This window comes from Ochotona princeps, chromosome 7 (genome assembly GCF_030435755.1).
Source record: "Ochotona princeps isolate mOchPri1 chromosome 7, mOchPri1.hap1, whole genome shotgun sequence".
NCBI lineage: Eukaryota > Metazoa > Chordata > Mammalia > Lagomorpha > Ochotonidae > Ochotona > Ochotona princeps.
The window spans coordinates 52,904,062-52,931,078 of NC_080838.1; the positions used below are offsets into that span (position 1 = coordinate 52,904,062).

Consider the following 27,017-nt stretch of genomic DNA (forward strand, 5'->3'; position numbering starts at 1 on the left):
TGCAATACATTTTTGACAGTACAATTTGAGGCAGAAACTTTCAATCACATTTACATAGCAATGAGCAGATGAGGTGCTCATATCTGTGATAGCAGGTAAGGATTGGCAAACAAAGGCACGTTGTTGGCCCTGTTGTCTCTCAAGGCAAAGCAATAATTCCTATCTACTCTTTCCTTGCAACTTTCCTCTGTTCCTTAAAGGTCATCTTTGTGTTTTCATGCTACATTTTTAAACGTAAGAAAATGGAAGTTCAGGAGATTAAAATAGAGGCATTCATTGTGTTAGCTCAAGTTATTCTATTCTTCCCCCTAATTTTAGCTTATATTTTTCTCCTATGAGCAAGGGTTACAAATGATGTGCATAGTTTAGGCAAAACTCTCAAGTTATTCTCAGGATCATATCTAGGCTACAAGATCATTTGGTGGAGATTTTCAGATTCAAGCTCTTCCTTCCTCCTGTAAAGCCCAAATGATGTAAGCTACACTGAACACACTAATAAGTTGTAATCCGTAAGAATAAAGCATTCAGTCTGATAAGTGTGAATATATACAGGCTCTATACATATATATGCATATTATCCACAACATAATTTATATGAATATAGGTAGAATCCTTCATTGTACTGTTCTTGTATAACATTAATCTATCATAGGACTTGGTTTCATAATTCAGTCATGTTCAGACAAAGATTAAAAATCACTCTTAAAGGTGAGATTTTCATTTTAATTAAGATCTCCCCCCACCGTTATTTAATATGAGCTAAACTGAGGGATTAGATACAAAATCTTACTCAAACTGGTATAAAATCTAAGACGATAGTCAGGCATGGACAACACATCATTTTAAAAAAATGATGTGGGAGTGGACAAATTATTAAGCGTTCCCTGGAAGAAACTGCTTTAGTATATGATCAAAAGACCTCAGTGTCGGGTTGGCCGTCTCTGTTGATGCCATTTTAGATGGCCATGTCCCTTATTGGGGTGCCTGACTTCAGCTTCCAGTTCCAGTACCCAGCCAACACTGGGGGCAGCAGTGATGACTTAAGTATGATTTTTTTCTTTTTTTTTTTTTAAAGATTTTTATTATTATTATTGGAAAGCCGGATATACAGAGAGGAGGAGAGACAGAGAGGAAGATCTTCCATCCGATGTTTCACTCCCCAAGTGAGCCGCAACGGCCAGTACGTGCCGATCCGAAGCCGGGACCAGGAACCTCTTCCGGGTCTCCCACACGGGTGCAGGGTCCCAATGCATTGGGCTGTCCTCTCCTGCTTTCCCAGGCCACAAGCAGGGAGCCAGATGGGAAGTGGAGCTGCCGGGATTAGAACCGGCGCCCATATGGGATCCTGGGGCATTCAAGGCGAGGACTTTAGCCGCTAGGCCATGGCGCCGGGCCCTGTATGATTTTTTTCTTCCACCCATGTGGGAGACTTGGGTTGCGTCTACCAGTTGCCTGCATGGACCTGGTATGTTGGCAACTGTGGGCTCTTGGAGGAGTGAACCATCATCTGAGACAAAACTCTCTGGGTTTGTTTCAGATACTGAAAAATTTTAAGAAAAAAAAGTCAAAGCAAAAATTGAACATAAAACATAAAAATAAATCTCAAATGAATAGAATCCAGCAGTGGTAGAGGGAAAGAAACGAGTTAAAACATTATATGTGAAAATATTAAGGAATGAAAGAATGTCAATAACTTAGCTTGATAGGAATATAAGACATGTGAAAAAGAAAAAGAAAGGGAAAAGATGACCTCGATCAATATCCAGTAGTGAATAGCTATTCAATAAATATATTTTCAATGAATGAGTAAATGAATGCTGAAAGCATCATGCCAAATTGTAGAAAACGTTGAATGCTGGGATAAACAATTTGCATTTGAAAGAAAGCAGAACCTTTAAAGGTTTTGAACAAAGATGCATCACTCTCAGTACTGTGTCAGGGGAAGATTAATTTGCAGAAGGGAGCCAATTAGTTAATTATTTCTGTAGTCCAGGAGGGTAGTAGTAATGACATGAATTACTAAACTGGAAGTCGATAGGGAATGGAGGGAATAAATGGGCAAGTTGCTGCAGGGGCAGGATTGATAGCTAGAGAAGTTAATTGGCTCCGGTAAGAAAGATGAAGGTGATAAAAATGATGCCTCAGTCTCGAGTCTGTCTGACAAGGGAGGGCAATGGTGCTTTAAACAGATAACCAAAGTTAATTAGCTCAATGTTAGACACGGGGCTGGCAGGGGCACTGGCAGTGCTTCCAGGTGGAGATGTGAAACAAGCAGATAGTTTTGTTTTTAAAACATAAGTACTGCCCCAAGCTGGGATGCAATATTGGTACTTGATATGCCCCCCACATAACCTCTACTTTGTGATAAATTTCATACAAGTCACAAACACAGGTAGGGTTTTCCCTAGTGTGTGTGATTTTTGAATGATTAATCACAATTGGTAATATCAATTAGGATGCTAACTATTTTTGTAACATACATTTACCCAAAGGGTTGGTTCCTAAACTGGCACTTAGAAGGCAATAGAATGAGGCAAGTGGCCTCCTTGCAGTAAGATATTTTATAGGTTACTGATCCTCAGAGGTAAATCAAACTCAACTGAAGAGCTGCTAATCCACCGGTTCCAGATCTTACCCAAAGAGTTGATTAATATATTGCAGTTCTGGGATGGTGTCATGGGGCTCCAGATGATGGTAATGCTGTTGGTCCAAGGCCCATGCTTTGAAGATCACTAGTTTAGCACAAAGGTTTTAAGATAATGCACAAAAGAGTACTTTCCTAGGTGTTATTCTGTGAATGATCTTTGTTAGGACTTCCTTTGTTTATTTGATGAGAAGCTTAATACCTATTTCTGATGTTAAAAATGTTAAAATGTTAAAAGCTTAATACCCATTTCAGATGTTCATTTTGAACATCCTTTCCAGGTGGTTCCCAATATCCTCTAAAGTTTGAGACCTCAAATTGTGATGTGAATTTTAACTAGCTTTTGAAGGACACTGGAAACTTAAGTTCTACAAAGGTGGTAGGAAGAACAACTGACTAGGATAGGAGTGAAGAGCGTGGGCTCTGGACATTCATCTTGACAATAATTAGTTATACAGCCTAATAAATTACTTAGCCTTTTCTTAGATATAACTTCTCATGTATAAAATAAAATGATTAATCTGGAATATCTCCATATTCCTTTCAGCTCTGCAACTGATGAATACAAATGGGTAATGGCTAGAGATAAACATTCTAGAGTGATTCTGGAAAACAAGCTTTAAAAACAGTTTTTAATCAATATAAAAAGGATAGATTTTATTTCATTGATACAGTTGTAGGAAGAAAGCCACACTTCCCTCAGTCCTCTGATCCCGATCAGTACTTTTCCACTTCTTCCTCTCCTGTCAGTTTTTGCAGATATAATATTAATCTACTCTATCATCACATGATTAATATTCCACCAATCATAATATGCAACAATAAAAAAGTAGAAAGACAACAGTTATGCTGGTGTATAAACATGGGCAAATCATATCCCAAAGTGACCTTTTCCTTCCTATAGCTTATTAACAAACTGTGGCTTATTTCATTAATCCCATGATTTATATTAGCATCCATCTTGTTGCAAAAGACAGGATTTTATTCTTTGTATGGCTCAGTAGTATTCCATAGTATGTGTACATATGTCATCTGATTACCAGTTGATGGACTTTAAGATTGAATTTACATCCTAGTTCTTGTGAATTGAGAGCAATAGCAAAGGGGATACAAATAACTCTTTCATATGCTGATTTCATTTTATCTGGGTAAATTACCAGAAGTAAGATGGCTGGGTCACATGATAGATCTATTTTCAGATTTCTGAGGACTGTCTTCCATACTGGTTGTGCGAGTATAGCTGTAGGAATAATGCAGGTTTTGTTAAACTCTACCACCCTCATTCCCTAAAATGATTAGCATTTCTTTTTTTTAAATTATATTTATCGGAAAGTCAGATATACAGAAAGGAGGAGAGACAGAGAGGAAGATCTTCCATCTGCTGGTTCACTCCTCAGGTGACCGCAACAGCTGGAGCTGAATTGATATGAAGCCAGAAGCCAGGAGCTTCTGGGTCTCCCACATTAGTGCAGGGTACCAAGGCTTTGAGCCATCCTTGACTGCTTTCCCAGGTCCCAGGCATGGAACTGATTGGGAAGCGGGGTCATCAGCACCCGTATGGGATCCTGATGCATGCAAGGCTACAGTGCAGGGCCCAATTAGTTTCTTTTAAGGAAAGCCACCACAATCATAATTCTACTAGAGAAAATTCTGGAGATGACAGTAATTCAAGCTGTTTTTTTTGTTGTTGTTTTTAGCAACATGGTTCCTCTGAATAATGAGTATTAAACCAACCAGTAGGGTAGCTAAAATAAAAATTAAGAAGTAATTCTTCGTAAGAGTATGGAAGAATTGGGTCTGGCACGACAGCCTCAGGCTAAATCCTTGCCTTGCATGAGTCGGGATCCCATATTTGCACAGGTTCATGTCCTGGCTGCTCCATGTCTCATCCAGCTCCCTGCTTATAGCCTGGGAAAGGGGTAGAAGATGGCTCCAAGCACTGGGAAGCTGCACCTGCATGGGAAACTCAGAAGAATCTCAGCTCTGGCCACTGTGGCCACTTGGAGAGTTAATCAGCAGATAGAAGACCTTTTCTTCTGTGTTTCTTTCTGTGTATATATCTTTCCAATAAAATAATTAAATTTTTAAAGCATATGGAGGAATTGGAACCATGTACATGATTTATATGAATGTGAATGCTCTGCCTTTATTAAAAAAAGAGTAGGATGGTTATTAAAATATACAATTACGTCATCCAACCTTTGCCTTTCTGGATAATACATCTCAAAGAATCAAAAGCAGGGATCCTAGCACTTGTTTGTATTTTCAAGGCAATGAAATTATCATTCACAAGAGTCAGGAGCAACGAGACAAACTGTGGTATGTAAATGCAATTTGTGTTAGCCTTAAAAAAGTAGAAAATTCTGGCATATGAAATAATATGGATATGTCTTTGAACACATTAAAGGAAATAATCCAGTCACAAATGGACAAATGATTCCATTTTTATTGGATCCCTACAGTAGCCAAAGTGATAGTGACAGAAAGCCGATTGCTAGGAATTTATGTTTGGAAGTATGGTAGAAACTCTGTTTAATGTGCAGTTTTAGTTCTTGCAAGACAAAAAGAATTCTGCTGATCGATTGTCTTGATGATTACGCAACAATGTAAATAAATTTAATGCCCCTAGATTATGTATTTGAAAATAGCCAAGATGGTAAATATTTTTTAAAATGTATCTTATATTTTAAAATATACATATATATTTGTTAACTATATTTAACAAAAATTAGGCATTCCAATAAAATACATGTTGAATACTATGAAAGCTATTAATGTGATAGTATTAGTTTAAGATGTATGTATTTGAAGTGCACTGAGAGAGATGTCTTCCACGTTCTGTTTCACTTCCCGAAATGGCCACAAGAATCAGGGGTAGTTCAGGCTGAAGTCAGAGTATATGTTGGATTCCACTTGTGTCATCCAGATAGGTGGCAGGGGCTCAAGTATTTGGGCCATGGACTGTCACACTCCTTGTTGTGTTAGAAAGAACCTGAAGCAGAAGCCAAGTAGGTAGGACTTGACTTGGCACTCAGATATGGGATGCTGGCATTGCAATGCACTAGCCCAGCTATGCTAAGATTATATGAAAGCCAATTCTTCAAGATATAAAAAGTAAAGCTCTACTCTTAGTAAAAGAGTTTTTAAATCCTATTTGTACTTGCTGATTCCAATAGTTGACTTTATGTATAATGGGAGAAATAAAGGTAACATTGAAGAGACAGGTCATTTTCTACCAGGCAAGTATGGTTTTATATTGTAAAATATTTATTGCCCCAAAATACCATGAGAGCATTCCAATCTTATTTATTTTACTACCTCCCAAGCTCATCTGGTGTTCAGCCCTAAAGGGTTTTGCAAGCTATATTGATTTAAAATAAGGAAAATAATAGTTATGGATATTTAAGGAGAAAGGAAGAATTTGTAATCAGAAGCTTTAGTACCAAGATGACAATTACTCTGAGAAATGTGTAAGCAGAAGGATGTGCTAGTAATCATTGCATTTTTGCTTTAGTCAAAGAATTGAATCCAGCAGTTGAGAAGGAGAAAATCACAGATGAACTCTGAATGCAGAAATCAGGAGAGGGAAGATGGGGAGGGCGCTATAGAGGCTCAGAAAGGGATGCCAGGGGCTGGGCCCCACAGAGAGCAAATGAAACCTAAATTGATTCTTTATTCTGCTACCAAGGGAAGAAGAGATGAAGCAATGTGAAATATGTTAAATGCTCAAAATAATGGAACAATATACATGGTCATGATGTTGAATATCTTGACTCGAAAGTCTATAGAAACATGCTTCAAATATTTGAACCTTCTGTATATACTATCCACTAGAGTGTTAATTTTACACAGTTGTTGCCTATATTAATATTCTTAGGAAATGGATATATTCTCAAAACCATTTAGCTTTTTAATTTTTATCAACGTCAATGATGCTCTTTGAAGTATTGACTGGCAAAAAAGTGTGTTGTATACTCAATCTTGTGGATTCACGTTGACACCTGACCAAATCATGCCTACTTGCTCTTACAAATGCTTAGCTGACAGTATGGGTGCAGATGTGGATACGGACTGGAAGCTAAAAGCATGAAAGCTTAAAGGTAATTGTTTAAAAGACAAGATACTACTATCATTAAATAGAGATATTAAAACATGCAGTTCTCAATAGAGAAGGAGCAAAGTAAATACACTTAATTTCTGGACAATATATAAAAGTTACACTTGAAAATGTGTTCATTCTATCAAGACTATGACATATGGGAAGAAATTATTTTCTCATGATTTTGACCAAAATGAAAGTAATTCTGGCAATTCTTGGCAAGAAAGTGGAGAACCAGATTCCTCTTTAGTTATTGACAAGAATGCAAATCTGTACAATTGTAGAGACTACTTTAAGAATTGCTATTTAATTTGCAAGTGTACCTACCCTTTAACTCCTACCTATAGAGCTATGTTTATTAAACAAGACACAAATATGTGAGAAGGTATTTCCATTATAACTATTCTCAGGATGAAACATGGGAAACATTTAAAATTGCATGAATTTGATAAATTATAGTAATTCTTGTAGTGATATGAATATATTAAAATAATGTACAGGTAGGTGAGAATATGTGCCAATTTGAAAGACATTCATTGGTATCAAAATTAAAAACTAGAAAGGCCTAAAACCATTTTATTTTAAAAATGAAAGTGACCCCCTAGATTTATTGCATATGTTCTTATTTGCATTGCTGTGCTATTTGTATATATGTGTGTATCTAAATATAGAAAAATGTCAAAGAATGCCAGCTCCCACCATTAATGAATGCCAACTCTAGGGGTGAACTGAAAATGGTAGAATGGATAGATGTTAACGTGATGGCAGAGATGTGCTTTTTAATTTACAGTATTTTTCCAACAGAAATAAAAATGTATGATTTGAGAAGTAATCTTCAGAGTAGGAACATAACAAAGGCAATATAGCATGTAACAGATTTACTGGATAAAGAGATCTGGGAATATGATGGGTCAAATGAGGATGCAAAGATAACACCTATTCATTCTTTTCCCACCTTGGGAAATGTAATTTCTTTGGAGAATTTTTCCATTGAAGGATGAGACTGTGTGTTAGACAGCAGAGTTTTCATGTTCTCAGAGGTTCCTGGGGAGTGTACTTCCCTCTTCTGTCTACAATACAGTTTGAAATTAGAGTCTAAGCATTTGTGACCTATTTGTTTATTTCATTTTCACAATTTAAAAAATATGGGAGAAAAGTGAACTCCACTGTCCCTATTGTCTTTCTTGCCCAGAAATTTAAAAATGTTTTTGATTATGTTATATTGTAATCTTTATTTGAAATTCAAGATGCTAGAGACATTGGAGGTCTTCTATCTTGTTTCATTCCGTAATGCCCACAACTGCCAAGGCTGACTCAGGCTGAAGCCAGGAGCTTCTTGATCCCCCACAAGCTTGGCAGAGAACCAACTACTTGAACCATTACATATTATGCCCCTATGTGAAAACTGGAATCGGAAGGGGAGCTGGCACTCCTTTTCTTGAGCCCAGTTACTCCAAAGTGAGAAGTCAGCATCTTAAGTAGTGTCTTAACTGCTGAGACCAACACTTGCCTCTCCTTGCACATTTTTAGGGGTTCATTCACTTAGAATTATGATTTAATTCCAATTGACCTGTTCAGACAATGCATGACCCAAGAGATGTATTTGTTCCCCAGGCTGACTGTACCTCTTCCATCACTGTATGATAGTGCATTATACTCTCACTTGCTTTTCGTATCTTGCCCTTATATGCAGTGATGTGTTCAAGTTTTTGTTCAGTCTGTCTCTTTCCTAGTTCCTAATTTCTATTTCTCTTGAGTCTGACATCATTCCCACTAGGAAGCCTTCACCAGTTCACTACTATTCCACATTTTTACTTTAGCAACCAGTGTAGAAATGTATGTTTGTCAAATGAATGTGTGCATGAACAGGTGAATCAGAGTTGAATGTAGCTAATTCAAAGAAGACATGGAACAGATCCAGTTTTCATCATGCATTAAACAGCTATAAAAGAGCAGTTGTAAAAGTATATACTCTGTCAGTGGCAGACTGGGCAGGTTAGTCATCTCATTTTCATAAAGCACTGCATTATTTTCATTACCACACATTAATTTTTAGAATCATTGCACATTTTAGGAACGTGTAGAAAAAATATTTATAGTATGCTTTGTGGTTTATAAACCCTGACACTGAAAGTTCCTAGTCCTGCTTAAGATGTTTGTTTCTCTTCAGAGAGAAAATGTTTAATCAAGACCACAGTTAACATAAAATTTCCATGTGGATTATTAATAAAAACAAGTTTTAAAAATAATAATTAAAAACACTTAACCTCAGGCATTAAACATTCATTAGCAGAGCTACCGGAAATGATCTGATGTCTTTCATTCTCCCTCTGGGGCACTTCTCTCTTTCATTGTGTGATTCCTGATACAAACCTAAAAACTCTCATTTATGAAAACCAGAAAATATGCCAGTGGGAACTGAGCTCCCAGCTTCAGGGCAAAGTGTTAAAGTGAATCATATATTGTTGGTTTGAATTGTTGGGCTAAGGGCAAATGTAGCAAATCCACTGCTACCCCATATCCAGTGGTATGACAACTTAGGCTTGACATTTTTGTAGCTCAGAGCTGTTTAGTATTTGCCTTTGTGTTTTCCCCAAGGTGGGTTCAGTTTGATTATTCATGTTTATAATAAGGTTCTAATCCCAGTTTTAAGGTCATGTCCATAATTTATTGCCAAGTCACACAAGCTGGAGCTCAAGTTAGCTATTTCTCTCGTGGTCCATGTAGGGTAATGTTATCTACTCTGGTTTTCCATTCTTACTCAGAAGATGGGATAGAGCACCAAGAAGTGGTGTGGAACTACCAGAAATGGATATGACCAGTATGCACCATGAGTTTGACATGTGTAAGATCAGCACTAGCTTTATGTCAAGCTGTGTTCTAGTTGAAATCTGCTTTACTCACTTTATTTCACTGTCTAACTGTGTACATTTCTCATCCCTAACTCTACCAGGTGTCAACTGCTACCTGTCTCAGCCTCACTTAGCTGTCTGAAGCAATGTCTTATGTTTGAAAGGCTGATAAGATTACCGTTAGCCAGGTCTTCACCTGCCATTGTTAGGAATGAAGAGGAGCTCCCTGCCTCAGCATGCTCCTGGCAACATTTTTACCCACTTGCCACACATTTATAACAAGCAAAATTTGCCTAGAGCTAAAAGCCCATATTAGCCCCAAATTCTGATGCCTGCCATTATAGAAAGTCTGGGATTTCTGGGCTCACTTTCTGTATCATGTCCATAAATATATCCCTTATTTTGACCAATTTTCATATTATTTTCCAACTCCATTTTCTCCCACTCTCTGCTGTGAAAGTCCATCATCAACACATTCTGAGGGTGACCATGCACTGCATTGATCCAGTGAGAACATACCTAAGAGGGGAAGTGGATGAAATTAATAACAAGGTTGGGGCTAGCAGTATGGTTCAGTGTGATAAACTGCAGTCTGCAACTCTTAGCATTCTATATTGGAGTGCTGGTTCGAATTAGGCTGCTCTACTTTTTTTTTTTTTTTAAAGATTTATTCATTTTATTACAGCCAGATATACATAGAGGAGGAGAGACAGAGAGGAAGATCTTCCATCCGATGTTTCACTCCCCAAGTGAGCCGCAACGGACCGGTGCGCGCCGATCCGAAGCCGAGAACCTGGAACCTCTTCCGGGTCTCCCACGCGGGTGCAGGGTCCCAAAGCATCGGGCCGTCCTCAACTGCTTTCCCAGGCCACAAGCAGGGAGCTGGATGGGAAGTGGAGCTGCCGGGATTAGAACCGGCGCCCATATGGGATCCCGGGGCTTTCAAGGCGAGGACTTTAGCCGCTAGGCCACGCCGCCGGGCCCGGCTGCTCTACTTCTGATCCAACTCATAGCCAATGTGACTGAAAAAGCAGAAGAGGGCTCAAGTGCTTGAGTCCCTGCTACCCACAGAGGAGACCTGGTTAGATTTCAGGGCTCCTGGATTCAGCCCCATACAGCTTTGCCTTTCGCAATCCTTTGGGAAGTGAAACAATAGGTGAGAGATCTGTCTTTCTTGCTTTTCTCCCTTTCTCTGTAAGCATGTCTTTAAATAAATGAAATCTTTAAAATACCAAAAAGCAAAACTGGGTCAATCAGCAAAATTGAAGCTGTCTCAAACTAATGAGTCCCCCAACTGTATTTTGAAATTGCTTGACCTTCCTTTGCTAGCTAGAACTTGCTTCTCCTTCAAGAATACTTCACTGCCTGTGCCTTTGTCAAGCAGTGGCTAATTTTCTCTGCTATAGCAATGCTGAACCAGGGACAGTTATCTTGGCCCAGCCCTCAAACCTTTTCAGGACTCTTGTACTCAAAGTCTTCCAGTTTTGAAGTTCACATGATCAGATCACATGAGTTGCACCCATCCCCTGACTCTAACTCTGCATGGAGACTGTATCACTGAGCTCTGTCACTACCTTACATACCAGCTCTGTATTCGTAATGATTTGAATTTTAAATAGGTAGCTTTTTTAAAAAGTACCTGATTTCTTAGACTCTTGGATTCCTCTTTTCCAAAAATCTAGTTTGTTCGCCCACCTTAGCCATCAATTCCAATGTCATATAATTAACTGCTTCTAAAATTATTAACTTTAAGAATATAAAATTTTATGTATTTTTGGATTGTTATGTGATGTTATATGTATACTATATTATATCCAATCATGGTAAATATATTTATGCTTTCAAGCATTTAACATTTTTGGGAAAAGCATCCAGAAGTTCTTGTAGTTTTTGTAGTATAAAGAAATTCACAATAAATAAACATTATCTGTAGTCAGCCTATTTTGCAATAACTTCAGAACTTGTTACTTGTATTTAGGTATAAACCAGAACCTGTCAGCCCACCTGTCCCAGTCACTTCTTCTCTAATTTCCTCCCCTGCCTCTGGTAACCACAAGTACATTTTTAACTTCCATGTGATCTATTTTTTTTTCAGGCTTCTATTTGAGTTGAGACCATGTGATATTTCACTATATGCTCTTGGTTTATGTCATTTACTGACCTTCAGTTACATCCATGATGTGGCAAGTGATTTAATCATTTCTGGCTCAGTAATATTCCAGTGAGCGTATGGATTACATTAAAAAAAATCCATTCCTCAATTGATACACATTTGGTTGCCTCCACATTGGAGTGAAAATATATCTTCAGCAGGTGTGTTTATTTTCCTTGGATTCACAAATTCAAAAATCTCTTTTGGATTTACATCACAATCATGCTAATTGATTCAACTAATAGTCATTGCCACTTTTACAGAAGACCCTTCCATTTTAGTAGTCTGATCTCTTCATTCTCTTAAACAATTATTCCTAAATTTTCCATCTTCACTTTCCCAGAATGTTGATCCTGCTCTTCATACACTGGTGGTAATCTTTGTTCTTGTCTCTTGGAAAACCTGTTCTTTTGCATATAAGATCTTAACTAATAAAACTCACATACTTGTGCCATTTCTTCCAACCTACTGCACATATACTCCCACGCTCCATCTTCTCTCCTCTTTCTGGGGAAGATTGTGCTCCTACATCCAGTTCTCTCCCCCAAACCCTAAGAGTTAAGCATCTGTCCAAATTGTTCAGCAGTTTCCTTTCTCACCTGCGACATCCATTTTCCCTCTCCACTGTGTCATCCCACCAATATACAGAAAATGAATCTTTTGACTTGCATTAAAAAAAAATCTCTGAGTTTTCTATCCTTCTTCCAGAACCCCTCTGCTTTCTCAGAATTTCATTCAAGCAGAAATTCCTTTGAAAAAATATATATGCTTGTAATCTCTATTCCCTTCTAATTGTTCTTTCTCTCCAATCTAATTGTAATATACTTTCCTCCCCCTTCCAGACTGTCAAGGTCACCACTGATTGCTGGCTGTCAAACCAATGATTAATTCTGAGCGCATCATATTTGATTCATGAACATTGCTTGACAGACAATGGTCTCTTTGACCTTCTTCAAACCTCTTCATGTTTCTAAACTATTCTCTGATTTCCTCCTGTCTTCTTTGCTATACCCTTTCTCTCTTGTCTGTATTTATAAGATTGTCCCAGTTGTCTTTATAGATGTCTTTGTTTTCTAGATACTCTCACATCCCTGGTAACATCATCCAGTCTTATATCTTAAATAAAAAAACTATTTCCCTAGATCATTAACAAAACATTTGGCCTTGGCTGCCATGCCAAAGACTAATTCTCACTGGGTTTCTCCCTTAGTACCCTGAGTCTCAATAAGTGGAGGCTTCATTTTTTCAGCTGCATCGGCCAAACATGGTGGATTTAATCTGGGTGTTCCGTGTGAGTGGCAGGAACCCAAGTATAAAGACCACCATAAGCCATTTTCCAGGCACATCAGCAAGATGTTGCATTGAAAGCAAAGGATCCAGGACTTCAGCTGGAACTCTGATATGAGTTGGGGACATTCTAAGAGGTGGCTTAACCTGCTGCTCTACATTGCCCGTTTCTTTACTTAATGTCTTTGTGTCATTAGTGGCACTTGTTCTGAAGTTGTATAATGGCTTGACCTTCACAGTGAGCTATAATATGCTGTCTGGCAGCAAATAGTTCTCCCAAGGTAATCAGCACCTTCATTACTTTACAACACACAGATCCTACATTGGTGGTCCTTATTTAGCTTCTAAAAGTAAAGGAATGTCTAGATCCTTTCTGTCACATGTTCTAGTCATCACTCTACTCTGATGGACTAAATTCCATTAATGTGCTACTGCCAAGTCTTCCAGGACATCTGTTTCAGCAGGGATTGACTTTCCATGGTGATTTCAGCAGGTTGCAAGTCACCAGTGTGCCCTACAATTGCTTTCGAGGACTCAGATTGTCACCTTCAGTTATGCGCAACACAGTAGTCATGTGACATGTCCAATTAAGAGTTGGAGATCATGTTCTACACTTCTGTTCAAAATTCTCCCAAAGCTTATATCCCACAAAGAGTAAAAGTCAATTTAGAATGTTTCATGCAGTCCTGCATTATCACACATCAAATGTCATCATGCAAATCAATCACCCTTGAAGCATGCTGTACTGAGATTCCCACTCAGCAGGACTGGGCAGAGGGCCTAACACTCTGTTTCTGAGAAGTGAGTAGTAAGACCTTATTTTAATCTGTCTTTTTTCTACCGCCTGACCCTGTGCCTCTTTTACCATGTTATAGAACTGTTACCCGCTGTTTTCTGGACCTACATTGATCTCCTTTATCTGCTTGGAGTACCCAGGAATGTGTCTACCTCATACCTGTGCGCTTGATGATTCTTTTTCTGTAACACTTCATCCAGATACTCTATTTAGCATCACCACTATTACCACCCCATCCACACTCCTTCCCTTGCATTGATATTATTCTAGTATCAATTCCTTGGTTAAGACTTCCTTTTCTATATCATGTAATAATAGACCATTTTCCTTTTCTATGCTCCCCATCTCCCATACCTACTCCATTTTTCCTCTAACATTTTATTATAGAACCCACAACACAGGTATTTTTCTCTGTATTTAACTGTCTGCTAATCCCACCAGAATGTCAGCCATGTGGAAGCGCTTGTTTTCATTTCTGTTCACCTCACTAATATACTTCTTGGTACATAGAAAATACTCAATCTCAATTAATGATTGTAGAAGAAATAATGCCAGTGCGATAGGCCTACATTCAGAACTCTACTAACGTCACCTGCTAAACTGAAAGTAAGGAGAAAGGTACCCTCCTTCACTGTTGGTGAGTTTGTAGGCCAGTGTAACCACTATAGAAATCAGAATGGAGTGTGCTATGAGATCTGAGAATAAACCTGCCTTATGACCCAGCTATTCCGCTTCTGGGAATATTTCAAAAGAAATAAAATCTGCATATGAGAAAGGGATCTGTAATCCTATATTTACAGTAGCACAATCTACAATAGAAAAGTCATGAAAACAACCGAAATGCCCATCAAAAGAGGAGTGGATAAAGAAACTAGTACATCTATTTCGTGGAATATTACTCAGCCATTATAAAAATGACCATTTTGTAACCACATGGCTTTTTAAAAATTTATTATTATTTAATGATACAGGTCAATAGGCTCCTGGGATTTCCCTTGTGCCCACCCCAAGTCCTCCCCCACCGAGTTCCCCTAAAGTATAGTTCTTCATACACAGTCATATTGTCCATCATTGTAAGCATGGACAATGGCACAGAGTCCAGCATTCTATTGTCAAGATACAGTAAACAGTTTCATTGTAAGTCCATCTTTGTCTGGAAGTGGAGATGAATAGTACATTGTATCCTCACATCTGGATATGAAAGTCTCCATTTTACAATTACTGTACATCCCCTTAAATGAAAAGCCACAAAATAAAATCAACAGGAAGGAAATAGAAATTTTTTAACATATTTTTATTGCATTTCCTTTTTTTAGAACTAATTACATTGCATTATGTGATACAGTTTTTAATGCACTGGGATTCCCCCCGCGCCTCCCCACACCCTCCCCTCATGGTGGATTGCTCCACCTTGTTGCATTTCCATAGTTCAAATTCATTTGACATTCTTTCATTGGAGGTATTTACCAAGCATAAAGTCCAGCATCTTATTGTCCTGGTAAGTTCAATGGTTTCTTGGTGAGACCATCTCTGGTCTGAAGGTAGAGCCGGCAGAGTATCATTCCAATCAATTAAAAGTCCCAACATAATATTTCCAACCATTTACAACATTATGGCATTAATTGACATGGTATTGATTAACCAATACGTTAATAGGAAAATGCAGGTTCTCAACCACAACCTGTGACTTCTTCATAGACATTTCAATTTTGGTTTATATTCAACCGTATTCTATGCACCTTAAAATGGCTTAGATTGCTATTCAGCTGACATGCTACTCTATGACTAATGTGTCGCTGAAGAAATGAAAAAGAAAATCAAGAACATTCTTGAAGAAAATGATGCTACTGTATGATCTATGAACCATTGAGGAATTTAAACAGAAGAAATTGCTTTGAAGAGATGAAACTAAGAAAAACATCAAAAATCCATGAGATATAGTTTGTTGATTTTTGTTGGTGAAATATGTCTCTTCCAGACAACAAATAGATGGGTTTTGTTTTTTAATCTAGTCTACATGTGGTTTGATTGAGCTTAAGCCATTTACATTCGGGGTTAATATGTATGGATGGTAATTTTGGTCCTGTCATTTTAGGAATGGGTTGTTTATTGATTTAGTTTTCTGTTATCATTTTACTGGGATGTTCTTTACATTTGCCTTTGGCTTTGTTGGGTGCTATTCCTCTTCTCTGTCAAGAGAACATCTTGAAGTATCCTTTGTAGGGCAGGTTTTGAAGAGGCAAATTCTTTTAACTTTTTTTTTTACTGTGGAAGAATTTTATTTCATTTTCAAAGACAAAAGAAAGCTTTGCTAGGTATGCTGTCCTGGGCCGACAGTTTTTTGGTTTTAGAATCTGGAATATGTCACTCCATTCTCTTCTTGACTGTCAAGTTTCCTGTGAGAGGTCTCTTGTGAGTTTTAATTGGCGTCCCTTTATATATCAATTGATTTTTTTCATGTGCACATTTAAGGATCTTTTCCTTATGTTCTATTGAAGAGAGCATGATGATCATGTGTCGTGGTGAAGTTTGCTTTTGATCAAACCTGTTGGGAGTTCTGTGCCCCTCCTGGATGTTGTTTCCCAATTCTTTCTCTAGGAAAAATTTCCCTTAGTTCACATTAAATACATTTGCAAAACCAGTTTCTCTTTCTGCACCTTCTGGGACTCCCGTAACTCTTATATTTGGCCTCTTAATAGTATCTTTCACATCTTGAATATTTTTTTTTTTGGTCTGATCCATCTCTGCTTCCAGCCTTTGTTTGCTTCCCCCTGGTGACAGGAAATAGCTTCCAATTCTGAGGTTCTTTCTTCTGTTTGCTTCATTCTATTTTGGAGACTCTCGACTGTACTTTAATTTGCTCTACTGTGTTCTTAATGTCTGATGTATCAGCCTTTATTTGTTTTATTGCTTCTATTTCTTGTGTAACATTTCTTAAATTCTTTAAACTCTTGTATGTGCTTCTCATTGTTGATCAGAAGCTTTATAATGAGTTTTCTGAATTTTGTGTCCCCATTTTCTCGATGTCTTCCTCAGTTAACTCTGAGGTTGGCATAGGGTTTTGCTCCTTTGCAGGATAGTCTTCAGTAATATTCATTTTGCCTGTGTGTCTTCTTTTGCTCTTGGTCATTGTACTTCTAGTTAGCAAAGTCTTCTCCTTGGGGCAGGTTTCTAAGCTATGTTACCCATAGGTCTACAATTAGATTTTACTTATTGCAGTTGGTACCTAGCTCTTTGCTTGCAGCCAATTGTGCCTCTTCCTCCAGTCTGGGTTCTTAAGTTAGATTTCCAACGTGGTCTCTAGCCCAGCTCCTGGCTCACCACTCTCCACCTACCGTGATATCTTGCTGAGGTTGCACTGTTGTCTCTGCAACCTTTCTCCCACTTCCTGTTGGAGCAGGTCCCAGAATTAGGGAGACAACAGGTGTCCTACATAGCTATGTTGTTGGTGGCGCTGATCTTGCTGGAACCTGTTGGCCGTTAGGTCTGAGAGCCACACGGACCTATTTTGATCTGTACAGTGCCACAGTCAGTATTATTTTCCTGTGGGACCAGTGTAATCCATTGAATTCAGTGAGATCTCGCGTGCTCAGCATATGCTCAGTTCACTGCTGCCCCTGCAGTCCTAAAACTTTTGCCAAACTGTATAAAATAGTGCCCAACGTGCCACTACTAGAGTTCTTGATCTGCTGGCCATCAGGTCTGAGGGCTACCAAGACCTGTCTTTGATGGAACCTGTAGAATGCCATATTGCTACAGTTCACTGAGTCAGAAATAACACTCCAAGCTCAGCGTATGCTCAGTCCTTTCCCTTGCCTTTGCTTCCTTAAGCAAAATTGTGCCCAATTTGGCTCTAGGGGGCTGCCTGGGCTGTGAAATCCACCCTGTTTCTGCACTGCCTGTCTGGGGACTGCCGCTCTGTCTCTGCTCCTGGTCAAATCAAACAGACCAGCAGGACTGACAGTTCTTTGGGTTCACCTGCCAAGCTCCCAGTGACAGTCCCTTCCCACCTGGTTGCTGGTGGAGTTCAGATTGCTGTTAGGTGAATGCTTCTGGAGTATCAGTCACTGCAACACCACACCATTGTTTTCACTGCTTTCCTGTGTCTGCCAGTCTCCAAATACCCCTCTGCTGTTGTTCTGTCCTCTCCTATTTCTTGGAATGTGTCCTCTCTGCTTCATCCTGATTAAATGTTTCTCCATCTGTTTAAATGTGTCCTTACCCTCTTCTGACATCTTGATTCCTCCCACACGGCCTTTTCAATATTGTTTTTGCTACATATCAGGGGGTGTGACATTTTAGTTTTTATAATCATTTCTTCAAAAACATTTTTCTTATTCCTTCACTGACTCATGGATCATATAGTAGGATAATTTTCTTCTAAAAGAGTTTTTGATTTTCTTTTTCATTCCTTCATTGACACATTGCTCATTCAGTAGCATGTTATTTACTTTGATGTTGTTAATTTTCTGTTTATTAGTTTTGTTGATTTTGTTTTATGACTTTTTATTTAAGGGAATGTATAATAACTGTGTAATAGTGACGATCACATCCAGATATGAAACTACAATGCAGTATGTATGTCTCCTTTCAAATCAAAGATGGACTCCCAATGAAACTGTTAAATATATCTTGACAATAGGATGCTGGACTCTGCCATTGTTCATACCTACAATATCAGGATACATGTAAAAAGCCAAATGATGGACTTATGACTGTTTATTAAGGACTGTACTATTATAATAATGTAGGGGAAATCACTAGAGTTTTGGGAGGGAAATCCCAGAACCTATGGGACTGTATCATCAAGTAATAAAACAAATAAATAAAAAAAGATATACAGGAAAAAAATCAGTTCCATTTTTCAAATCATGCTTTTCCTACTCATGCAGAAGATCCTGTGCTGACTGAGAGAGAAACAGTTTGTTCTAGTTTAATTAGGATAGTTCAGTGCAGGTGGTTCTCTCAATAGCAAATCAGAGCTCCTCTACTTAGTGCTCAATTTATATGGATTTCTTAGCAAGGAAAGTGTTAGATAGTAACAGGATCTACCTTCAAGTGAGACAGAACAATTAAGAGCAAGCACAGCCTGAGACGCTAATGGGATCTATTTAAAGTTATAGATTGTAAGGAATGTTTTTCAACATGGCACAGGCTCTCCTAGAAGGCAGTTATTAAATATATGGATTCCTGTCAAAGATATTGTAAAAGAAAGTTGGCCTTTTGTGCAATGTTAACCTGGCAGTCTTCTGAGGTCTTTTCTGCCTGCACAAATTAAAAATCAATGACAGGGACTGGAAAGCTGCCGTGTGAGATGTGCAAGACTAGTGGCTTGAAAAAGAATCTGCTGTCACATCTTACATGTTATAGTTATCAGCTTTGTGAGCCTCCAGTGAGATTTTGCAGGTGAGAAGATTATTATTTATGTGTGGATTGCCTGGCATGGATTTCTAAGAGAAATTAGCTAAGATCTTGGAAACTGAACCAAAGTATATTTGATCATCACTACTAATTTTTGCAGCTTAATCACTGTTCAGCTGTGTTTGACTTAAGAGCCACATACTGAAAATTTCATACTAGCAAGTACACTAAGATATTCTCTATTGTAAATTAAAAAGATATTTTTTAGAAAACAGAATAAATGATGGTGCAATAAATATTTGAGAATATAGTAAATATTTGGTTTACAACTTCAAATTCATTAGCTCCCGATTTTAGCAGACTATCAAGAGTTAAAACTATTCTGTTTTTACTTTGTTGTTTTCTGAATGTGTCACAATTTTAAGCTAATGAAAGGGAATGTCAAGTAATGCAGCTTCTTTTATAAATCCATCACAGGAATTCTTCCAGTTATTTTTTTAGGACTATCTTGTGATTAGGTTTATGGTTCTCACTATTTATCAGTGCTTTGCATATATTATCATATTTCATCTTGATAAAAATTGTGTGAGGTAGGAATTCTTATCACAGAACTTCCAAGGCCTAGACATTTCAAAAAACTAGTCCTGTATTTTTAAAAACGAGCTAGATTCTAACCCAAGTAGGTATGCCTGAGAAACTCAGCCTTTTACTTCCTGTTATTTTCCAGATTTGTAAAATAAGACCCAGAAAGCCAATTGGCGTGAAAACCCTCCCTTTAATCTTTGCCCTATTCATTTTACTTCATAGCATGAGTAATAATGAAAGTAATTTTGTTTAACCATGATTTATTTCTTTTTTAAAGTTTTCTGTTTTATATTCCTTACCAGACACTACATATCTCCAGTAACTGTTTCTCAATGTCAGTTCTTAGCGCAGCACCAGCTACATAATTGATACTTAGCAAATATTTGAAGATGAATAAGTTAGTGAATGAGTACAACTGCATGGTTTTATTACTGGGAATCTGGTTGGAGTAAAGAAAGTTTCTCTGGAATGGTACTGTATAGAAAGAGGTGGTGAGGCATGGAAAACTCTGGCCTCTAGAACTGAGATGTAAACTACAAATTTCTATATACTATTCATCTAGAAATAAGATCTCTTTTCAATAGTAAACAATCTAAAGAGGGAAGAAAAACTCTTCCAAGAGCCATGAAGTTAGTATACTTAGTCTGGCACTCAAATTCACTTGCATCTTATAATTACCTAATCAACCTTAAAATGTGCACCTACATCTACTCCTTCATGTGCCCATTCACCTACCCCAACTGTCCAACTCACCACCCACTCCACTATTACACTAATTAAAGGACATGTTCAATTTTCAGGATCCAGTGGCTCTTGAGGAAACTAAGAAAAATATTACAGAATTAACATCTGGACCCTGGGAAAATGGAATTAATACCATATAATACAGTAATATAATATGTAATATAGGAAAAGAAGCTAGAGGACATTACCAACCTCTCAAGGACATTCACTTCCTTAAAGGCATCCTTTGTACCCAGGGTTTATGTCAGCATCATCAGTTCTCCAAATGATGTTTTGGTGAATGCAGACATTACTAGGCTGACCCTAGAAACCTTAATATTGGCAGGTAAAGGGCATTGTGTGAAAACATAGACAATAATGCTGAAACCTGTGGCAAATTTTTTTGAAGTCAAAACATCCTCTACAGCAATATTTTAGAGGCTGCCTCCTAAACAGCAAACTCAGACTTGGTGTCTGATGTGTCTGAGGGGCATGGAGCAAAAGCATGTACCCTTATGGCTCATGCTTGACACTCATTCTTTCTGTCTGTAATTATTTACTGAAGGCCAATCATGTGATTTTGTTAGGCTAGACCTGAGAGGGATGTTAAGCAGCACACTGAATAGTTCTCTCACAGAGGTTGGCGGGGCCTGAATTGCTTTTGTCTAAGTTTATAAACAGCAGCCTGGAGTAAGTCACTTTAAGTTTTTCATACAAAGGAAAAAGTTTCTCTAAGCCTTTTTTTTTTTGTAGTTACTTCTAAATGATGGTTACAGAAAAAATAAGATGTAAGTAAAAATGTTCACATTGGAAATAGAAACAGACATTGGTAGGAATCTTATTTGTTGACAAGATTAACTCTCATCTCTAGACAGCTTCGCATAATCACAGTAAAAAGATAAAATTTTAATCTAAAAGCAAATGCAGTATTGAGAGTGCCCTGAGTTATTTCAAAGACTTGGATAACCTGAATGATACTTGTAATGGGATTTGCATTTGTCTTTTTGTTTGTAATTCCTTAACCCTTTTTGAATAAAAGAGTAATGTGTGTGCTTACAGCTTTAGAAATCTATTAGAATTTATCTGGGAGACACACTACAGAGTCTTTTATATTCTTTCTGCAGTATACCAAGTCATTTCAAATACTTTCTTTAAATCCATATAATACATAGTTTTGCTGAAACCTGTATGCTGAGGTCAAAGGCCAAAAAGGACTTGCACCTGACAAGACAGTGGAGGCTATTCATGGTAAAACATGGCCGGTACCTTCTGAATGCCTGCTGGGGACTCCAGAACATTGTTCTCTGTTCCATTGCTTCGGTTGATCATCCGCCACATTTGGGAATACATGTTGTCCCTCTCGAAAGGGTTCAGTCCCTTCATGCGTACGTGCTCATACACTGCAGAGTCCAGCACTGTGCCATAAGGGATTTCTGTTTGCTTGGAAAGGTCCTGGAGAGACCTTAATCATTGGGCAAGAAGAGAGACACAAGAAAAAGCACTGAATATTCTCAAGTGGCAAAAAAGAAAAAGGCAACATATGGGAGGACAGATGTCAAATGGCTTCTTGTAGTTTGCCGTTTCTTAACATTGAAAAGTAACGTAGAAAAAGAACTTCCACCCAGGTATATGGCACATCAGGAGAAGATGAAATCATTATTGCAGCAAAGATGAAAATTCCTACGGATAATGCAAGTTTTCTGTGACCTTTCATTAGGACAATAATGTAACCATTGCATCAAAATGGAAACAACAGCTAAATAATACAAGAACTTTAATAGTTTTTAAAATGTTTTCAACATATGGTAACCATTGCACTAAATCACATTACATATTTTTTATAAAATAATTGTATTTTACATGAATAGGTTTTGAGGTCAGGTATAGCCTAAAGTTATGTATGAGTGATAGTAGTTGTTATTTATTGAGTAGATACTATATACATATCAGCTAGCTGACAATATTGACAGCATCACATCACATTCAGAACTATTTCAATCCCTATTTTAGGTAAGAAAATTCTGTTTGAGAGTAAGTGATTTGAATAGAATATTGCAATCAGGGACTGAGTTTTAATTCAGATGTAGATACATCCAAAGGCCAAAGTGTTTACACTGAGGGGCTTGGTGCTGACTTCTATTTGTATTTAAATGGAATAAATTTCTTCTTGACGCTCAACATGTTTTCAGATTTCTCTCTCTCTCTCTCTCTCTCTCTCTCTCTCTCTCTCTTACTGAAGGATTTTCAACTCAGTCTTTGAGTTAGGGATCATAGTTATTATTTTCATGTTATCCATCTCTGAACTGGTGGTCAGTTTTCTTAAATTTCAGTGTCTGAGTCCATCTGTCGATAAATTCTATCCCAGAAACCAAATTACTAGTCTAATGACTGATGTTTAAGAACAAGTATATGTTTTTGGCATTCTGCCCAAAATCAGATGCTGGCAAGCTGCAAACTTGCTGCTGCCTGGGAGTGGGAGCAGATGCTTTGAGACACGGTACCATATTTGAACAAGAATAAATGCCCACAGCACTCCACAGCCATGCATCCTAAATCTCATATAATGGATGTCTCTGACCTTGGTCTGTGTCTAGATGGGGTCTGCCGGTGATTTCCTTAGGGTTTTTATCTCTAGCACTGGGAATATTCTCGTAGTTCACCAGTCTCCCCCATAAGCAAAACTGTGTTGCAAACAATAAATTATGTACTGTGGTTAGAGAAGTAATTTTGCCAATTTCAAATAGCCACTTTTAGCAAAGAAAGTTTGCAACTTGTTGGGAATATGTCTTTTACTATATGGAAAATACTAGAATAATGTATATATGTGCTACAGATATGGTTAAAATGATGTACTATCTGATGAGAGGAATTTTCTGTAATATTTTACAATCACTGAACTAATTATACCACTCAAAAGAATTATAGAAATGAATGATTGAAGACACGAGAAGTAATAAAAGTGAGCTATCTGTAGCTAGGGCGCAATTTAATACCAGAGTGACAAGGTATTTACCACTAGAACATGCTACAATCTTAGTAATAGCATAGCAAGATCAATTTTTTTTGAGAGAAAAACTTACTGCTATGTAAGTAGTAGGAGTACAAAATACTCACATCTCATAATTAATCAACATTATGCGGTAGTAGTATTCAAATGCTAACATTTTAAACATTCTCTAGTGTTCAGGGGCAGATGCTCACTAAGCGGTAACACAAGGGGCAGGATTGAGACTTCTCAATACAGGTTCTAATGGGCCATGGGCCACAGTCAGTCTATTGCTGTGAACTCAGCATCAAAGTCAGCTAGTGGTACAGCACTATATAGAATCTGAAGGTCTAGGTTGGTAAGACTGGTGTTATGGTCCACCAGAAACCCCAGACATGTAAGATTGGTCTTTTGCTGATTGGCAGTTCGGGGAAGCCATCTTGGGTTATAAGCATTTGAAGACTTCAGTTTGTTGGACGTTACACTGTAGGCTACAGCCACACTTCTATGCAAACATTTTTAATGCATGTCTACCTTGCCCAAATATTCTCAGCTGAGTCTCTGTAACTATAGTTTCTGTATTCATGAATTCAAATTTGGATTATAAACATTGCTGAAAAAAATTGTGAGTATAATACACGTGTACACACACATTTTTTTTCTTTGCCTTATGCCTTAACAATTGAGGATATCAATGATTTACGCTGCATTTACTGTGTATGAAGTATTTATGAGTGATCTGGATGTAATTTAAATCATGGAGATTTACCACGTAAAGGCAAATACTGTGTGGTTGCTCATGAGGCATTTCAACATCTATGGATTTTGATATGCCTGGGGACTCCTGAAATTGATTTCTCATGGATAAGAAGGGACAATGGTATTGTCAAATAACTTTTGCTTCCCTTTAGCTTTGCAGCAAAAGAAAACAAATTAAATGTTGATGTCTCTAATGTAATGATGTTTCTGTGACAAACCTTCACCTTAAATATTAACACAAATATATAACTGTGACACAGTTTAGTAGCTGAAACTGTTTTGTACACAGCGGATTTTAGAAAAATATCTTAATGTATTGTCTATGTGAGATTCCTGATATCAGAGAGAAGCAGTTTATTTTCAAGATACTTCAAGTTTAGAATAGCAGATCATTTTGTAATTTACAACAAAGGCATGCTCCGTCTAGTAGTTGCTGATATGAAGTTTAGGCTATAAATTTGCTTTGAGACAGGACTGCAATAAAAATTACGGGCAGTCTGATTCACAGCCATTCCATTCTAGCACACTCCTATAGCACCAAAGGTTGCAAAAATAAAGTGATGCAGACAAAATGAAGTGAACACAAATAGTTTATTACAGAAAAAGGAGACTGCTTTAGGCATTCACAGTGCCAAAGCGAGTACCTGTTATTTGCGGCCATTTTATTATTTTCACGCTAATAGGATTTTTTTTTAAAAGATTTATTTATTTTATTGCAAAGTCAGATATACATAGAGGAGGAGAGACAGAGAGGAAGATCTTCCATCCGATGATTCACTCCCCAAGTGAGCCGCAATGGACCGGTACGCCGATCCGAAGCCAGGAACCTGGAACCCCTTCCGGAGATCCCACGCAGGTGCAGGGTCCCAATGCATTGGGCCGTCCTCAACTGCTTTCCCAGGCCACAAGCAGGGAGCTGGATGGGAAGTGGAGCTGCCGGGATTAGAACCGGCGCCCATATGGGATCCCGGGCGTTCAAGGCGAGGACTTTGGCCGCTAGGCCACGCCACCGGGCCCACGCTAATAGGATTTTAGAGCAGAAGATTCAGAAATTCTCTCGGCTAGGTTATTCCCTAAAAGAGCTCTACTAGGTTGTCTCCAAGTGATAATCTTTACTTAAAAGGTATCTGAAGATCAAGATTTGAATGAATATCAGTCATTCCTGTGTATGGTGCAAACTACTCCTAGAATCATTAATAAGGATTTAATGTATATAAAGTAACACACCTTGGCAAATATTAACATTTTTGAATAATGTTAGTTGCTTGGAGTCACAGAAAATATGGAAAAAATCTAGAGCACTCTAAGAAAAGTCATCTGTGAACATACTTTATGAACATTTCTGAGCCACATATCCCACCTATGAGAGTATATCAGAAAATGTGTGGGAAATGCAATTAAAAGGTGTTTATTTTGCTGTAAACTTTTTTAATCCATGAAAAATCAGGATTTTCAGAAGTATCATAAAATTGCGTTCTGAATAAATAATGTATTTATTTACCACTTTTTGTAGCAGAATAAGCTTTAGTTACAGGTCCTTTTTCTGTGATCTTCTTTAAGGACAGTAAATAGAGAACTCAGTGAATGGTCACTGTATGAATCTACTAAACTTAAGATCTTTTTTCAATCTCACTTGTGTAAACAAAGTTAACAGTATCTACAGTTTTATTATTTTTTTGTTTTTACTTTCATTTCATTTTATGACCCAGTTTCATAGGCTCTGGGATTCCCCCAACCCCAGCATGCCCTCCCCCCATGGTATATTCCTCCACTTTGTTGCAGTATTACAGTTCAAATCCAGTCATGATTCCTTCATTGCAAGCATGTGCCATGCATAGAGTCCAGCATCTTATTGTCCAGATAAATTCAACAGTTTCTTGGGGAGACCATCTCTGGTCTGAAAGCAGAGCTGGCAGATTATCATCTCCTCCAATGAAAAGCCACAACATAACATCAACAACAATTTACAACACTGTGGAGTTAATTGACATGGTATTGAGTGACCAATATGTTAGAAAATGCAAGTTCTTAACCACATCCTGTGACTACTTCATTGACATTTCAATATTAGTTTATACACAACCAGCTGCTATACACCTTGAAATGGCTATAGGATACTATTCAGCTGTCTCATGTCTATTTTAATTTTTATATTTAGCAGTTTATAGTATTGAATCATAATTTTTACTGAACTTGGCGAATTTTAGGATAGTTCAAACTGGGTTATAACTCTAACAAGGCATATGTCAACAATTGAGTTGCAGAACAGTTTTAGGAGGGGTGTGCAGAGAAATCTTCAATACCTTAGTGAGGAGTAACTAATCTTTGTATCCTATCTAGTAAGCTATACATGAGTCCAAGCTGACCGTTCCTGTCTGGTTCTATGCTTTTCTTATTGGTCTCTGTCTAACTAATTTTTGGGGGGAGAGTGGGACTCTTCTTTAATCTCACTTGTGTAAACAAAGTTAAAAATAAGTATCTACAGTTTTAAGTGGTGAGTCAAAAATTGTACAAATCAACCTTACTGCATCAATAATTTAGTCCTATTTTTTAATTCTCTGGACTGCCCTGTAAAATTAGCATCAACTTATGGATACCAAAAAATGCTGAGGACTCATAGATAGGTGGTATTAGTTATATGTGTGAATGTCACAAGTAAGTTGTGTATAAATTAAGGCATTTTTGCAAATATGAAATATAGAAATTATGCTGGTTTAAAATGATTTTCACAAGAATAAACTCATGCAAGCATTTGGAACTATTTTTATAAAAG

General features: G+C 37.7%; 1 protein-coding gene across 2 annotated transcripts in view; it reads right to left on the reverse strand.

The window, feature by feature from the left end:
- The window catches only part of GRID2 (glutamate ionotropic receptor delta type subunit 2), a 1,304,007-nt gene that overhangs the window by 235,801 nt on the left and 1,041,189 nt on the right, over nt 1-27,017 (reverse strand). For both annotated transcript variants that reach the window (XM_058667042.1, XM_004590568.4), the window contains exon 13: nt 21,766-21,961. In XM_058667042.1, coding sequence (XP_058523025.1) covers nt 21,766-21,961 — 196 coding nt within the window. The remainder of the gene's footprint in view (nt 1-21,765; nt 21,962-27,017) is intronic.